Here is a 17,282-nt window from a genome sequence, read left to right as displayed (position 1 = left end):
GCCAAGGACACCCACGTGGTGCAACCAGAGCACCCGAGCAAGCTGCTACAGAGGAGCCACCAGTAGCTCCAGTCGGAGCGCAGACACCTGAGGTGCCTACTACTACTACACCAGCTCTTCAGGAGACCATTGCACAGTTCCTGAGCATATTTGGTGCTCTAGCTTAGGTAGGGTTGATTCCCGTGCTCCAGCCATATCTTAGGCCGGGTTTAGGTTGAGCAGATTCCAGAGGTTATACCGGTACCACCTTTAGCCCCAACTTAGCCCAAGGGTAGGGCAAAAGTTTCAGAGGAGGAGCAGCATAGGCTCGAGAGGTACAAGAAGTACGACCCTCCTACATTTAGTTGTCTAGCATCAGAGGATGCTCAGGGATTTCTGGAGGAGTGCCACCATATCCTCCGTACTATGGGCATAGCAGAGTCGAGTGTGGTTTCTTTCATTGCCTTTCAGCTTTGAGGGGTAGCCTATCAGTGGTAGCGTACTTATGAGTTGGACAGCCTGGCTGAGGCAGCTTCCCTTACATGGACTCAGTTCTCGGACATGTTTTTGAGAGAGTATGTCCCTCATAGCCTCAAGGACTCATGGAGAATGGAGTTTGAGCAGTTGCGCCAGGGTTCAATGACTGTTTCAGAGTATGTAGTCTGTTTCAATGACTTGGCTAGAAATGCACTAGCCTTGGTTTTTACAATTCGAGAGAGGGTGCATCAGTTTATTGAGGGACTCATTCCCAGCATAGCATGGCCTAAGAGCTAGAGATGGATATCTCGTATCAATAAGTGGTGGGTATTGCTAGGAGAGTGGAGGGCATGCTTGCTCGGGATAGGAAGAGAGAGAGGCCAAGAGGTCTTGAGAGTTTGGCCATTATTCTGGTGCCTGTGCCCTAGCTGTAGTTCATCATGGTAGGTGCTATGTGAGTCGCACTGTTCATTAAGCTCTTCCAGCTGCTAGTGGTATTCTAGCTCCTCCAAGACCTCAGGAGCCTTATTATGCACCTCTAGTATCTAGTGTGCCTCCTGCACAGGGTGCTTTCAGCGGCCAATCTAGCAGAATTGGCCCGAGTCTGCCACAGCTGTCACATCCTCCTAGAGCTTGTTTTGAATGTGGTGACACTCGTCATATGGTGAGGGATTGCCCCAGACATAGGAGGGCTGCACCTCCATAGACTTCTCAGCCACAACGTGCTCCACCTAGTCCTCAGGCTATGATTACAGCACCAGCTACCACCCCACCTGCTTAGCCAGCCCGAGGTGGAGGTCGAGGAGGTATAGGTTGCCCTAGAGGGGGATGCCAGGCCAGATACTATGCCCTTCCTCCTCGTATAGAGGACGTTGCTTCCAATTCTATCATTACAGGTATTGTTCCGGTCTGTCATAGAGATGCATTAGTTATATTAAATCCAGGCTCCACTTATTCCTATATATCCTCTTATTTTGCCCCACATTTGGGCATATCTCAGGATTCTTTGAGTTCCCCTATTTATGTGTCTATTCCTGTGGGAGATTACCGTATTTTTCGGTCGTGTTTAATTACTCTTAGTGGTTTTTAGACCAGAACTGATTTATTATTTCTCAGCATGGTGGACTTTGATGTTATTTTGGGTATGGACTGGTTGTTTCCCAATTATGCTATTCTTGATTGTCATTCCAAGACCGTGATGCTTGCTATGCCAGGTTTACCGCGACTAGAGTGGAGAGGTACCTTAGATTACACCCCCAGTAGAGTTATGAAATGAAAAGTTCTACCATCGCACCCAAGTCAAGTGTGACGTTGGGCACGATGTACTAGCTATCACTCCTAGTTCACGTGCATTAAAGGGTGAGGTGTCATGTAGCGATCCGGTCGGTCGTTTTGAGAGTTAGAGCCTCGATCCCCTATTAACTGCTTTCCCCATATCTATTTCTGCTATTGTGACTTGTCAGGAGGATTCGTTTTGTTTTTTTGAGTGTTCCGGGACACTTAGTCCCTAAATGGGAGCTTAAGCCTTAGGATTTGGACCGTAGTCAGAACTATGTGAAGATGACTCTGGAATGGAGTTCTGTCGATTTCGTTAGCTCCGTTGGGTGATTTTGGGCTTAGGGGCGTATCCGGATTATGTTTTGGAGGCCCGTAGCTCATTTAGGCTTAAAATGGCGAAAGTCGGATTTTTGGAGTTTTGGACCGGTAGTGGAATTTTTGATATCGGGGTCGAATTTTGATTCCGGAAGTTGGAGTAGGTCTGTAGTGTTGAATATGACTTGTGTGCAAAATTTGGGTCAATCAGACATGGTTTGGTTGGTTTCGGTATCGGTTGTCGGATTTAGAAGTTTCAAGTTCTTTAAGATTGAATTGGGGGGTGAATTATGATTTTAGCATTATTTGATGTGATTTGAGGGCTTGACTAAGTTCTTACGGTGTTTTAGGATTGATTGGTATGTTTGGTTGAGGTTCTGAGGGCCTCGGGTGAGTTTCGAGTGCTTAACGGATGGAAATTGGACTTACCCAATTGATGAATCTGCTGCACCTGGTGTTTTCGCACCTGCACACTTTGGGCCGCAGGTGCAGAGCCATAGAAACGGCCAAGGAGCCGCAGAAGCGATTTTGGACCTGACCAACTAGGATCGTAGGTGCAATTATTGTTCCGCAAAAGCTGTAGTGTACCGCAGGAGCGGGCTCGCAGGTGCGACCCAGTGCTCGCAGGTGCGGTCCCAGCCCACTTAAGTTGCCTTTGCACCTGCGATGGATTTTCCTCAGGTGTGGGATAGCCGATGTGGTTGAAAGCTCGCAGAAGCGAATTCTCTGGCAGAAAAATGGGAAATTTCGAGGATTTGAATTCATTCTTCATTTTTGGACTTGAGAGCTCGGAAATTGGCAATTCTTCGAGGGATTTTCGGAGAGAGCTTTGGGGTAATGGTTCCTAACTCATTTTTGGTTGTATTCCATAATCCATAGTTGTTTTTTTCATCAAATTAAGGAATTTGGGTGAGAAGTTGAGAAAAATAGAGGAAAGTTCTTCAACCGAATTTCTGAGTTTTGATTGGGACTATGGAACGGTATTCTGGGAGATCCCTGTACATATTTACGTTTGGGACTACGAGACGGTATCTCGGGAGCTCCCCTTGTTGTTATCTCTGTGTTCTGAGCTGTTGTCTTTCTATGATTCTATTCATGTTAGATTTTCGTATTTATTTTTACTACGATATTTCATTCTGTCTTATTTCATTATATTTATAGCAGTAGGGCCCTGAACCTATCTCGTTACTACTTGATCGAGGTTAGGTTTGGAACTTACTAAGTACAGTTACAGTGTACTCATGCCCTTCCCTGCACATGATTTTCGTGTGCAGATCCAGGTACCACTTATCAGTCGCATTATTAGTGAGGCGAGATAGATGTAGAGACTTCAAGGTATATCTACCACGATCGCAGACCTCGGAGTCCCTATCTACTCTTCCCCATGTCAAACACTTCTTGTATTTTCTTTTGTTAGACTGTAGAGTATAGAAATACTATTTTGTTTCTGTAGCTTGTGACTTGCGATATTCAGGATTTTGGGAGAGTTTATGTACACTTCGAGAATGGTTATCGTATATACTGAGCGACATTTTAATTTCTTGTTAAAATTTATCTGTTAGCTATTAGCTTTTATGTTTTCGTTTCATGTTCTGCAAATGTTAGGCTTACCTAGTCGTAGAGACTTGGTGCCATCACGACGGTTCACAGAGGGAAAACTTGGCTCGTGACATGGTCCCGTCCCTGATCGATGTGCAATATTTTTTCTTTGTATAAATAGTCCCAAGTTTGTGATTTTGGTTCATTCTCACACATTTTGGAGACTTTGGGAGCTCAGATTGAGGGGTTTTGAGCTAGATCTACAACTATAACATTGAGGTAAGTGATTCTAACTTGAATCGATAAATATATCGTGAATCTATAATCTATTATATCTTAGAAATAATGATTAAAGGTGAAATCAAGATATATTTTTGGAGAAAACCTAGAATCGCCTAAATGATGATTTGAGTGTCTAAATGATCTTAGATTGAGAATCTTAGCATAGATTTAGAATTCGTAAGGTTATGGTCAATGTGATTTGGACTTTATTTTAGGTAACCATGTAGGCCCAAAGTTGATTTTTGTTGACTTTGATCAAGATTAAATCTTTTCTTATGGAATTGAGTCGTATAACTATATGTCAAGCATTTTTTGAGTAGATTATGGACGTTTAGAGGCTTCAGAGCAAGGTAAAGCAGTGTTTGAAGTTAAAGCTTGTCTGGATAGAAGTAAATATCTTTGTTTACTTCGATGGGAGAATTTTTCGTACAAATGATATTGTCACTATGTGCTGCATGAATGAGGATAATATAATGTATATGCGATGTGACGAACATATATATGGATGTAAAGATTAATCCATTCTTGGTGGTAATTTGTTAAGCTTTCTTATGCCTTGTTTGTTACATGCCTTACTTGTTGCATGTTTTGCATGTCGTATGTCTACTTGAGCTACTTATTTATAGTAGTACAATGTTATAAGCATCCTTCAGATACTAGTTTAACAATTTAAATTTTATGTGCCTATTTTATATGGTAGAACTATTTGGTCATATATTGTTTCTTATATACACCATGTTAGCATATGTATCTTGTTCTCACTGCTTAACTTGACACTGTTGGGAGACATTGAGTTGTTAGAGCGTGTGGATTCACGTTCCAGTTGAGGTATTGATAAGGCATATTGTACATACATTTGAAGTGCATATGAATTTACGTTCCTATTGCACATGGGTTTGGATCCATCTCTCTAGAGTCACATGATTATCCATGCTACCTTGGATTTTGTCTGTGCAGGTTTGTGATTTATGATACCAGTTAACGGGTTGAGCATAATGCTTTACTTGTGCATATCATCTATATATGCTGATTGAATACATTCTTAATTATATGCATTGGAAACTTTCTTATTTGATATAGGAGCTATTACATCACTTGCCCTATTGTGCATATCTTATTATGATGTCTCTGTGCGTCTTCTCTATTACAGTTGTGTATAAAACTGCACAAATTTGTAGAGTAAGTAAATTTTTGACAAAACTTTTGCAACTACTTTGTTGAGGTCGATTACGGTTCTTACTATATTTGCAACCTTTGTAATATTATTACATTTTTGTATATATTTGTGCAGATTCTGAGCCTGGTACGATCGAGCAGCACTCAATAGGGTGCTTAGGAGCTATCTGTGACTATCACGATGAGCTGCTTTGTCATGACCCCAATTTTCCTCCGTAGAATGTCGTGACGACACCTACTCTCTAAGACTAGGCAAGCCTAACAAACATGCGGAAGTGAATGAAAACAATAATCTAAATTCTCAAAACTTAACAACATATATTAAAAAGGAAAATCGAACTCTACAGCTAAGTGTATACAATAGCCAAAACCTGGCATAATACAAGTCACAAGCTCTATGGTAATACCAGAAACATTCCTATACAACTGTGTCTAGTATAGAAGGAAAAATATAAAAAGGGATAGAAGGGGACTTTGAGGCCTGTGGATGTGGGCAAGTGTACCTTGAAGTCTCCAAATGAAAATTCGGCTCACTAGTGTTGGAATTGATAAGAAGTACCTGGATTTGCACAAAATGATGTGCATAAACGTAGTATGAGTATACCACAATGGTACATAGTAAGTGCCAAGTTTAACCTTAGAAGGATAGTGACGAGGTTAGGTCAAGGCCTGTCACGACCCGAATTTCCCACCCTCGGGAGTCGTGATGACGCCTACTAATTCGAGCTAGGCAAGCCAATCAATTGAACAATTTACCTTTATACCCATTTTATATTCATTAACAATTTCGAAATAATAATAGTTAAACAACAGAATTTAACATAAGAGGAAGAAAGAAACAATAAGCTATCTAAACATGAATATCCAATACAACTGTTTGAGTCTCGACTACCCAGAACTGGTGTCACAGTTTCACAGACGTCTAAGAATACTACAAATAAAGGGTCTGAAAGAAAGAAATAAATACAACACTATCTCTAGAAATGCATGAAAGAAATATGAATAGTAGATAGAAGGTGACGCTAAGGCTTGTGGACGCCTGCAGGACTACCTCGGGTCGCCTGATGATCAAGAATCAACAATCCCTCTACGGTCCGAAGTCCACAACACTGGGGTCTGCACAAAAGAGTGTAGAGTGTAGTATCAGCACAACCGACCCCATGTGCTGGTAAGTGTCTAGCCTAACCTTGGCGAAGTAGTGACGAGGCTAGGACCAGACTACCAAATAAACATGTGCAGTTCAAATATATACAACGGAAAAGAAATATAGAAATAAACAAATAAAGATAGGAGGGGGAAACATGCTTCGGGGAATAACAGGTAAAACAGAATATCAAGAGAATTATAAAGGAATCAAAATCAACCACTAAAAAGAATAAGGAAAACAAAGGCAGATTTCACTTTCTTTTCACATCTTGTTGCAGGCGTGCAACCCGATCCCATTTCCTGTATCTCATGGCAGGCGTGCCACCCGATCCCATTTCTTGTATCCCGTGGCAGGCGTGCCACTCGCTCCCATTTCATTTATCTCGTGGCAGGCGTAGCACCCGCTCCCATTTCACTTTTCTCGTGATAGGCGTACCACCTGCTCCCATTTCATTTATCTTGTGGTAGGCGTACCAGCCGCTCCTATTTCATTATATCTTGCGGTAGGTGTACCACCTGCTCCCATTTCATTATATCTTGTGGTAGGTGTACTACCCACTCCTATTTCATTATATCTTGTGGTAGGTGTACCACTCGCTCCCATTTACAAGCCAACAATAATCACAAGGAATCCTGGCAAGGGAACAATGATAATAATAACATGTGAGGCACAATAAACCACAACGGAGTCATAATAATTTATAACACAAGACTCACGGGCATGCTTGACACCGACGTATAGATACTCGTGACCATGCCTATACGTCGGTCTCCACAATTAACACGTAGCAAATAGACACCACTCCTAATCCCTCAAGCTAAGGTTAGACCAAACACTTACCTCGATGCTACAAATACAATTCACATTTCAATTATAGCTTTACTCCTTGATTCCACCACCAATTCGCTCGAATCTAGCCACAAGTTACTTAATTACATCAATAAACGCTAAATGAATCAACCCCAATGCATGAAAATGAGTTTTCCAAAGTTTTACCCAAAACGTCAAAAATCGCCCCCGAGCCCACATGGTCAAAACCTGAAGCTCGAACCAGAACCCGATTACCCATTGCCCCACGAACCCAAATATATGATTTTTTTAAATCGGACCTCAAATCGAGGTCCAAATCCCCAATTTTTGAAAAACCTAGGTTCTACCCAAAACACCCAATTCCCCATGAAAATCATTGATTTTGAGTTGAAATCATGTTAAAAGATGTTAATGATTGAAGAAACTAGTTAAAAATGACTTACAATTGATTTGGAGAAGAAGAAGCCTTTGAAAAATTGCCCTGGTGTGTTTATGTTTTGAGAGGATATGAAAAATGGGTTTAAAATCGTCTAAGTATAAAGTTGCAGGTCACTGGTCTGGGAAATGGGAACAGGGGTTCGCAATTGCGAACCCCGACCTCTGCTAAGCTGGGAAATGCGAGACAGGGCTCGCATTTGCGAACCTTTATAAATGCCGGACTTTCGCATTTGTGAAAATAATGTCACATTTGCGACTTGGGAATTGCGACAACAGCATCGCATTCGCGATCACTGGCCAAATGAGAAACTTCGCATTTGCGAGGATAACCTCACATTTGCGAGAGGGAGCTGGCCTGGGCTTCTTTCGCAATTCCGACAAGCCGCTCGCATTTGCGACATCACATTTGCGAGCTAGGTTTCGCAAATGCAAAGCCTGCAAGCTTGTTATGCATAGCTCGAAAACCTGCAATTTTCTAAGTTCAAAATGCACCCTGTGGCCTATCCAAAACTCACCTCAACCCTTGGGGCTCCAACCCAAATATACACACAACCTCAAAACTATCCTACGGACTTATTCGTGTAATAAAATCACCAAAATAACATCATGAACATCGAATTAAACCTCAAGATCAAGGAAATTTCTCAAAACTTCTTTAAACATCAAATTTTGCATTTAAGATCCGAATCACGTCAAACGGATTCCGTTTCTTACCAAACTTCACCGAATTATCTTAAATCATATAAAGAAATTTAAAGAAATCATTTAAAGAAATTTCTCAAAACTTCTTTAAACATCAAATTTTGCATTTAAGGTTCAAATCAAGTCAAACGGATTCCATTTCTTACCAAACTTCACCGAATTATCTTAAATCATATATAAGACTTGTACCGGGCGCCAAAATCAAAATACGAGCCCGATACCAATAAGTTCTAACCAAAATTCATTTCCAACCTTATGAACAATTTCAAAAAACAATTTTTCTTCAAAAATTCATTTCTCGGGCTTGGGACCTCGGAATTCGATTCCGGGCATACGCCCAAGTCCCATATTTTCCTACAGACCGTCCAATCATGGGTCCGTATCTGTTTACCCAAAACGTTGACCGAAGTCAAATTAATTCATTTTATAGTAAAAAATTTCACAGATTTTCAGATTTAGGCTTTCTGGCTATGTGCCCGGACGGCGCACACAAAACGAGGTGATGCTAAAAGAGGTTTTTAAGGCTTTGAAACGTAGAATTTCATTTTAAAACAAGTAAAATCTCCACCTCTAAAACAATTGTTCGTCCTCGAATGAACAGAAGAAGGAAGTACCTGAGTCGGGGAAAAGATGGGGATAACTGCTCCGCATATCGGACTCGTACTCCCAGTCGATGCCTCAGGAGGCTGACCTCTCCACTGAACATGAACAGAAGGAAAACTCTTCGATCTCAACTGACGAACCTGCCGGTCTAGAATAGCCACCGGCTCCTCCTTATAAGACAAGTCCTTGTCCAACTGGATAGTGCTGAAATCTAACACGTGGGATGGATCGCCGTGATATTTCCGAAGCATGGTCACATAAAACACTGGATGCATGACTGATAATCTCGGCGGCAACGCTAGTCTATAAGCCACTTCTCCCATTCGATCAAGAATCTCAAACGGGCCAATGAACCTAGGGCTAAGCTTGCCCTTCTTCCCAAATGTCATCACGCCTTTCATAGGCGACACTCGAAGCAGTACCCGCTTACCGACCATGAATGCCAAATCATGAACCTTGCGGTCTGCATAACTCTTTTGCCTGGACTGAGCTGTACTAAACTATCCTACATATAAAGCCTCATAAGGAGCCATCTAGATACTCGACTGGTAGCTTTTGTTGTAGTCAAACTCTGCTAAAGGCAAAAACTAATCCCACGAACCTCCAAAGTCAATGACACAAGCTCGGAGCATATCCTCCAAAATTTAAATGGTCCGCTCGGACTGCCTGTCCGTCTGAGGATGAAATGCTGTGCTCAACTCAACCTGCTTGCCCAACTCTCGCTGAACTGCTCTCTAGAAAAGTGAGGTAAATTGTGTACCTTGGTCCGAAATGATAGACTCGGGCACACCATAAAGACGAACAATCTCCCAGATATAGATCTCAGCTAACCTCTCAGAAAAATAGAAGATTGTCATAGGAATGAAATGCGCTGACTTGGTCAGACTATCAACAATAACCCACACTGCATCGAACTTCCTCCGAGTCGGTGGGAGTCCAACAACGAAATCCATAGTGATCTGCTCCCACTTCCACTCTGTAAAGCCCCGGAAAATTTTGCCAAGTAATTTAAGATTTCGTGGTGCCAAGGTAGGCTAATTATTTTATTTTGTGTGCAAATGAGGATTCATGATATAATGGATATCAATTGGATATGTTAATAAGCGTATAAGTCATATTATAAGTGAATTGGGGTCTAAGGAGAGGCCTAAGTCTAAGCCAAATTAGAGAATTTCATAATAGACTAAAGTTGTAAATGAGTGCGCACAAGACCTCACAATAATATCTCTAGTTATATAAGGATTTGTGTGATGAACAACCTATCAAATTAAATACTTTTGAGTCTAGTTTCCAACGCATCAAACCGTTCGTCATTTAGAGGTGTATACAGAAAGTTACAACCATTTTACTGGGAATGTATCATTAGCATGACCTTAGCGCGGCCATTAGCGCGACCGCGCATATTGCGAAGTATTCTGCCTCGTTAGCGCGGCCTTAGCGTGGGTGCGCTAGTGGAAGACCTCTAAATACACCTAAGGACAGGAAATTAGAGGATTTAAGTTATTTTTCAAGACTAGGGCATCCTCTCCATCCCCAATCCGACCAAGGCATCCAATTGTACACCTAAGGTGAGTTTTTAAGTGTGTTTTCATGGTGATTTCACTTCTCAATCACTAGTTACAACATGATTTTGATTGGATTTCATAGGATTTCTTCAAAATCTCAAGAACACCCCAAAGTTGTCTTTCAAGATTTGGTCTACAAGAGGTAAACTTTTACCCTTAGACTTACATATATGGAGTTATTATGGAATTATGAGTATGAATCAAGTATTACAACTTATGGTATGGTGATTGGAAGCCATAAATTCCCAATTTAAATACATGACCATGGTAGGGATTTAAAGGTGATTTTTGATGGAATTTTGCTCCGCATGCCCGTACCGATATTATGCCCTTCATGCCCGTACCGAGGCTGTTGCCTCCGATTCTATCATCACAGGTATTATATTGGTTTGTCACAGAGATGCATCAGTTCTATTCGATCCAGACTCCACTTATTCTTATGTGTCTTCTTATTTTGCTCCGCATTTGGGTATATCTCGGGATTCTTTGAGTTCCACTATTTATGTTTCTACTCCTATGGGATATTCTCTTGTTGTGGACCACATCTATCAGTCGTGTTTGGTTGCTATTAGTGGTTTTGAGACCAGAGATGGTTTATTGTTGCTCAGCATGGTAGAATTTGATATTATCTTGGGCATGGACTGGTTGTCACTCCATTATGCTATTCTTGATTGTCACGCCAAAAGTGTGACGCTGGCTATGCCAGGTGTACCACTTGCTGAGTGGAAGGGTAATTTAGATCACACTCCCAGTAGAGTTATTTCTTTTCTTAAAGCTCAGCGTATGGTTGAGAAGGGGTGTGACGAGTATTTAGCTTATGTGAGAGATGTCAGTATTGATACCCCTTTAGTTGATTCAGTTCCAGTAGTACGGGATTTTCCCGATATGTTTCCAGCTGACCTTCCAGGCATGCTACCTGATAGATATATTGATTTTGGCATTGATCTTTTGTCGGGCACTCAGCCCATTTCTATTCCTTCGTATCGTATGGCTCCTCCTAAGTTGAAGGATCAGTTACAGGAATTGCTTGATAAGGGTTTTATTCGGCCCAGTGTATCACCTTGGGGTGCTCCTGTCTTGTTTGTGAAGAAAAATGATGGTTCTATGCGTCTGTGTATTGATTATCGCCAGTTGAACAACGTTACAGTGAAGAACTGTTATCCTTTGCCTCGTAGTGATGATCTGTTTGACCAGTTTCAGGGCGCACGAGTGTTATCGCAGGTTACCAATTACCATGTCATTGCTAAATTATCTACTGATCAAAGTGGACTGCAGCGTTGTAAGGTTTTCTGCATTCCTGGTGGTTATTCTTTTGGTCTTTCTTATCTGGATATTCAACAGGACTGCTCCATTTCAGGTCATTCTAATTTTGAAAAGTTTTCCTTTTCAGGTTTCTTTAGTAAATGCTAAAGGAGAAAGCATAGCTAAGGAAGCGAAGATTGTAGGTGTTGATCCAGCATATGATCTGGCTGTTCTCAAGGTGTTGAATCAATCTATTACTTGATATGGTTGCCAATGGCCATTGTTTTACTACTTTATTCTCTATGGAGCCTTGGAGCAACGATTAAGTTATCTCCGTGTAACCTATAGGTCACGGGTTCGAGCCGTGGAATCAGCCATTGATGCTTGCATCATGATAGGCTGCCTACATCACACCCCCTTGGGGTGTAGCTCTTTCCCGGACCTTGCGTGATAACGCGGGATGCTTCGTGCACCGGGCTGCACTTTTATTCTCATTACTGGTCAGCTATATACTAACAATTTTAGTTGTCCAAATTTCTCCATCTAAAGATTTTTGATAGATTAACTGGACAAAAATATGACATATATGACATTATCTAGCTCCTCCCATTCTATTTTGTATGACATTATTTGTATACAAGCTCTTACAATTCTAACACCCGTCCCTGTAACTTCTCAACTGTTATCTGTTATTGCTTCTCTCTTTTAGCAAAAAAGCAATTTTATAGGGAGAAGTGAGAACACTTCTCTTAGATTAGATCTAGCGAAAATGAAATGTTAGAAGGAGAATGCATACTAAGCATGAAAAAAATATGTGCAAAATAAAGCTGTCAAACAGCTCTCGATACCTATACAAGCTGATTGGTTGAAAAGTCCCCTCGGTGTAATTAGTTTTTCTCTTATTCAACTGCAGGTTGATGTTGAAGGTGATGAAGTAAAACCAATCTCTGTTGGTGCCTCCCGTGGCTTACGTGTAGGTCAAAGTTGCTTCGCCATTGGAAATCCCTATGGATTTGAAAACACTCTGACAACTGGGGTAATACTTATCTACAGTTTATTCATAGTTCAGAAATATTTCTATGAAGAAACTCATTTTTATGGTTTTATTCCCCGAGGAAAATCCTTCTAGCATTTACTTTTCATGCATTTTTGCTAAACCTACTCAGTATAGAACTTGTAATCTTGATTTCCTCTTAGGATGCAAAATGTTTCCATTTCTATAAAAGGTAAGCTCACTGCTTTTGCTTTATGCAACGTCATCTGATATAAAGAAGGGAAATATTTTGTTCAACTCATAATATTATGTACTATCAACTCTCAAGAATGTCAGTTTACGCCTGGCCAAAAGGGAAGCAAAATCTTGAAACTGATAAATCTTTTAAACTGATTTGCTCGTGTTTCTCCGTGCAAAGGGAAAGGGAAAAAAAGAAAAGAAACTTAATCATGGGGGAAACGGATATTGTTGTAGTTTATCTGATTATTTCGAATATTTACAGGTAGTTAGTGGATTAGGCAGGGAAATACCTGCACCAAATGGAGCCGCCATTAAAGGAGCTATTCAAACAGATGCTGCTATTAATGCTGGTAACCATTTTTCCTACATAAGACATTTACTGGTCGCGAGAAAAGTTTGGTGAATCACCTCTGCACACTGCACTGTTTGAATAGGACGTAAGACATTGTTTAGAGGGCAAAAAGAGGTCTACTTGAGCATAAGGTCGGGGCAGATTGCTGGGTTGATTTAGCGGATAAAGTTCAATTTCTAACCGCTGAAGATGTCAAAATAGATTACTTTTCCTTGTCTAAAACTCATTGTTCATCAGATTATGCATCTAGGGGAAGCTTTAGTTTTGACCAACTTATGCAGGGAATTCAGGTGGACCGTTGATTGATTCATCTGGTCATGTAATTGGTGTAAATACAGCAACCTTCACCCGCAGAGGTATGAAATTCATTACTTTCATTATTTCTAGTAATATTAGCTACTGAAGAACCCTGAATAAAACCTCCCGAGTCCCTACTCATATTGAGTGAGACTACTGACATTGAAGCCTCGCCCCCACCCCAGCGGAAAAATGTATTGGCTTTGCCCTCTACCCTAAAACTGCTGAACATAGCTTTGGAGAGAACAATTGCAGCAGTTTTTATCCATTGCCTTTAGATACTCATGTCAAACTTTATGTGCAACTAATATTACTGCTTATTATTGGTATTAATATTTTTATTATCCTAGAAGCATGACAGAATTTGTACCTTCGTCGAATACTCTTTCATAGACAAGGGGGGTTTGATGGTGAGTAACCTCCACTTCCAACCAAGAGGTTGTGAGTTCGAGTCACCCAAGAGCAAGGTAGGGAGTTCTTGGAGGGAAAGATGTCGAGGGTCTATTTGGAAACAGCCTCTCTACCCAGGGTAGGGGTAAGGTCTGCGTACACACTACCATCCCTAGACTCCACTAGTGAGATTATACTGGGTTGTTGTTGTTGTGTAAAAGAATAATTGACAAAAGGTGTAAAAGATGTACATTCTAGACATTATTCCTTTCTAAGAGTTTAGTCAAGAATAAAGCTGAATTAGGAAAGAGATTGTTAGAAACTTCAAAGCTTACTCGTAGTGACTGCTAGTGATTTCGCTTATCTGGATTTGCCCATTGCTAGGTGATCAAATTTTATAGTCGTAGTTTGGTAGGATTCTAACTCATTTCTTCTTAGATCATATTTGATCAGAAATGTGCCAGATCAAAGTTGGTTTCCCATGGAGGGACTTGGACAAAATTTGCTCCTGAAAAAGATCTTTGTTTATGTAAAATTGATTTTTCTTGCTTTATACTCATTTTCACGTATCATACAAAATTACAAATCATGGTTACAGTGTTTTAATTATAATAAGCAATATATAATATATTACATGAGAATTTCAGAGAAGTTCAACAATATTTGCCATAGTAAAATCTTGATCAACAACAACAATAACAACCCAGTAAAATTCCACAAGTGGGGTCTGAGGAGGGTAGTATGTACGCAGACCTTAGCCCTACCCCGAAGGAGTAGAGAGGCCATTTCCGAAAGACTCTCGGCTCAAGATAATAAGAAAAACAAAAGGAGAGAATATTAGTTTCACCATAGAGATCATAGGAAAAATAAGAACATAAAATGCAGAAGAAAAATACAAGGCAGAAATGATGGCTAATAAATAGGTCCTGCACCGAAAAGAGAAAATATCAAGACACGACAATGCCCCTAGCTATTTTAGACAAAAGCCTTACCAGACTAGGCTCACAACGGTACAAAGTAACGGAAGACTCAACTACCTCCTGGCCTACAACCACAATACGCGACCGAGACAACTTCTTATCAAGTGTCATGTCCTCGGAAATCTAAAGCCTCACCATATTCTGCGTGATCACTTCTCCCCAATACTTCTTAGGCTGTCATCTACCTCTTCTCGTGCCCTCCACAACCAGCCGCCCACACCTCCTTACTGGAGCATCTGGGTTTCTTCTCTGTACATGCCCGAACCATCTGAGTCTCGCTTTCCGTATCTTGTCATCAATGGGAGCCACGTGCACCTTCTCCCGAATATCATCCAGTGTACTAAGCCCCCGCTATGGGCGGAATCCGAAGAAGAGCTAGACCACAAGAATCTATTATACACAGCCTTACCATTGCTTTTTTGCCAGAGGCTGTTTCTACAGCTCGAACCAGTGACCTCTTGGTCACATGACATCAACTTTACCAGTTACACTAGGCTTTCCTTCTCGATCAAAATCTAATAAATTGTAAAATCTTGATCAAAATCGAACTTTTATCAAACAAAGATTAAATCCTAAAGGGATTTGATTATAGCTTGGTTTTTAGCTAGGTTACAAAGTCGGACTAAATTAGACCTAACACAATATGAAGTCCCCTGGTAAAGCGTAATAGCAATGTTAGAGCCTATTACTATAGAAGTCCCCTTTTTAGCTGCTGGCCTTTGATGAAGTATGTGGAATCCTACTTAGTACACATGTCTAGAATATGGTTAGTATATTTTCTATTGAATCTTGATTACACTAGAGGTTACATCATCTTGTGATTTTACTAAAGAACCTTATGTCATATACAGAATACTGCAAAATCGCGTTATCTGAAAGAAATTGTAGTTCAAACTTATTTGATGCTTAGAGTTGGACCGGTGAATCTGTAAAACTGTAACAAATATTTGATCATCTTATAGTCATTTCAGTTAAGGGGAGCCTTGGCGTAACTGGTAAAGTTGCTGCCATGTGATCAGGAGATCACGGGTTCAAGCCGTGGAAACAGCCTCTTGCAAAAATGCAAGGCAAGGCTGTGTACCATAGACCTTGTGGTCCGACCCTTCCTTGAATCCCAGCCATAGCGAGAGCTTAGTGCACCGGACTGCCTTTTATAGTCATTTCAGTTACTTGGTGTTAAACTGAACTGCTACTTTTCTTGCTGCCTCGTTGGAATTTAAGGGCATCTCCAACCTTTATCCCATTTTTTATCCTCATAATGGGGATTTTCCCATTTTGGAGACAACTTACTCCAACCATTCCCTCATTTTTTTCCCCAAAAGAGAATATTCTTTTTTATATTCTTCTCTCTTCTATATTATACTATTATCTTTCATTTCAATTTTATTTTTTAATTTCCATTAAACAAATTCCATCTTTTATTTTCATTAATTTGTAATCCATTAAAACAATTCCATAAAATTTTAAATAATATAATTTGTAAGCAATTATTATAGATTAACTAATAATTCAAATAAAAGTGAAATCATTGCGATACAAAATAATAAATGCACGAAAATTAATTTATCATAATTATATGTCAAAGTTAAGATGTAAAATTAATATTATAAAGATATTACATAAACTTAATTAGGTATATATAAAGAGATAAATTAAAAGAGTTAAATAATAAAATAATAATAAAATATGCATGAATAGTAATGGGGATGAATAGTGTACCCCATATTTGAGGGAACACTATTCATACCCCATTTTGAGGGCAAAAATGGGGGAGAGTTGGAGCTTCATTACCCTAAAAATTGCCCCCATTATGGGAAAATGAGGTAAGGTTGGAGATGGCCTTACCTCTATCCTCATGAATATCTTATATATATGCAGAAACTTAGTGATCAGAAAAAGATGAAATCTGAGTGAATGACTAACTACTTTTCGTTTCCAATGATGATGCAGGCTCGGGTATGTCGTCAGGGGTTAACTTTGCCATACCAATTGACACGGTTGTACGAACAATACCTTACCTGATCGTTTATGGAACAACATACAAAGACAGATATTGAACATAAGTAGTCAGAAAGTTACTTATGCATGATCTGTGATGATATATCTTGTTTTATTGGGAAAAGGGGCAGATTTGCCCCTCTACTCTCAAAAATCGTATACATTTAACTCCGGTTATACTTTCGGACCAAAAACGCCTATGCCATTAGCAAAGTTAGTAAAAAAACCTAACCTTAATGGAGGTCTATGACCCAGCTTTGTTCTCTTTTGCCCCTTCCATCAAAACCATTCCTTAATCTTCAATGGCATGAATCCGGACTTACTCGGTGGCAATTTGAGCCCAAACTCATTTGTCCCGCCCAACCCGTCTAAGGTTGGGCTGGTCATTGACCCCCTCATTTGTTGAACTAAGCACATCTTGATCCAACCATTTCAGCCTATCTAAAATTGGGTTGATTTTTAGGCCAAATTGATCCAT

General features: G+C 40.3%; 1 protein-coding gene across 1 annotated transcript; it reads left to right on the top strand.

The window, feature by feature from the left end:
* The first annotated feature begins 540 nt into the window (after window positions 1-540).
* Window positions 541-16,893, top strand: LOC104234756 (protease Do-like 5, chloroplastic). The gene is made up of 8 exons (XM_070163464.1): window positions 541-632; window positions 1,573-1,694; window positions 11,459-11,595; window positions 11,702-11,791; window positions 12,467-12,589; window positions 13,050-13,137; window positions 13,421-13,495; window positions 16,757-16,893. Exons 1-8 carry the CDS (start codon window positions 541-543, stop codon window positions 16,861-16,863), a joined length of 834 nt encoding a protein of 277 aa, XP_070019565.1. The 3' UTR covers window positions 16,864-16,893.
* The last annotated feature ends 389 nt before the right edge of the window (window positions 16,894-17,282 follow it).

This window comes from Nicotiana sylvestris, chromosome 12, assembly GCF_000393655.2.
Source record: "Nicotiana sylvestris chromosome 12, ASM39365v2, whole genome shotgun sequence".
NCBI lineage: Eukaryota > Viridiplantae > Streptophyta > Magnoliopsida > Solanales > Solanaceae > Nicotiana > Nicotiana sylvestris.
This window is presented reverse-complemented; position numbering and strand designations above follow the sequence as displayed.

Bases quoted from the DNA above. Each gene is read 5' to 3' on its own strand.
- LOC104234756 (XM_070163464.1), top strand. From the start codon at position 541: ATGTTTTTGAGAGAGTATGTCCCTCATAGCCTCAAGGACTCATGGAGA. The intron at 12,590-13,049 runs GTAATACTTATC...GAATATTTACAG, and splicing joins AAAACACTCTGACAACTGGG to GTAGTTAGTGGATTAGGCAG. The intron at 13,496-16,756 runs GTATGAAATTCA...ATGATGATGCAG, and splicing joins AGCAACCTTCACCCGCAGAG to GCTCGGGTATGTCGTCAGGG.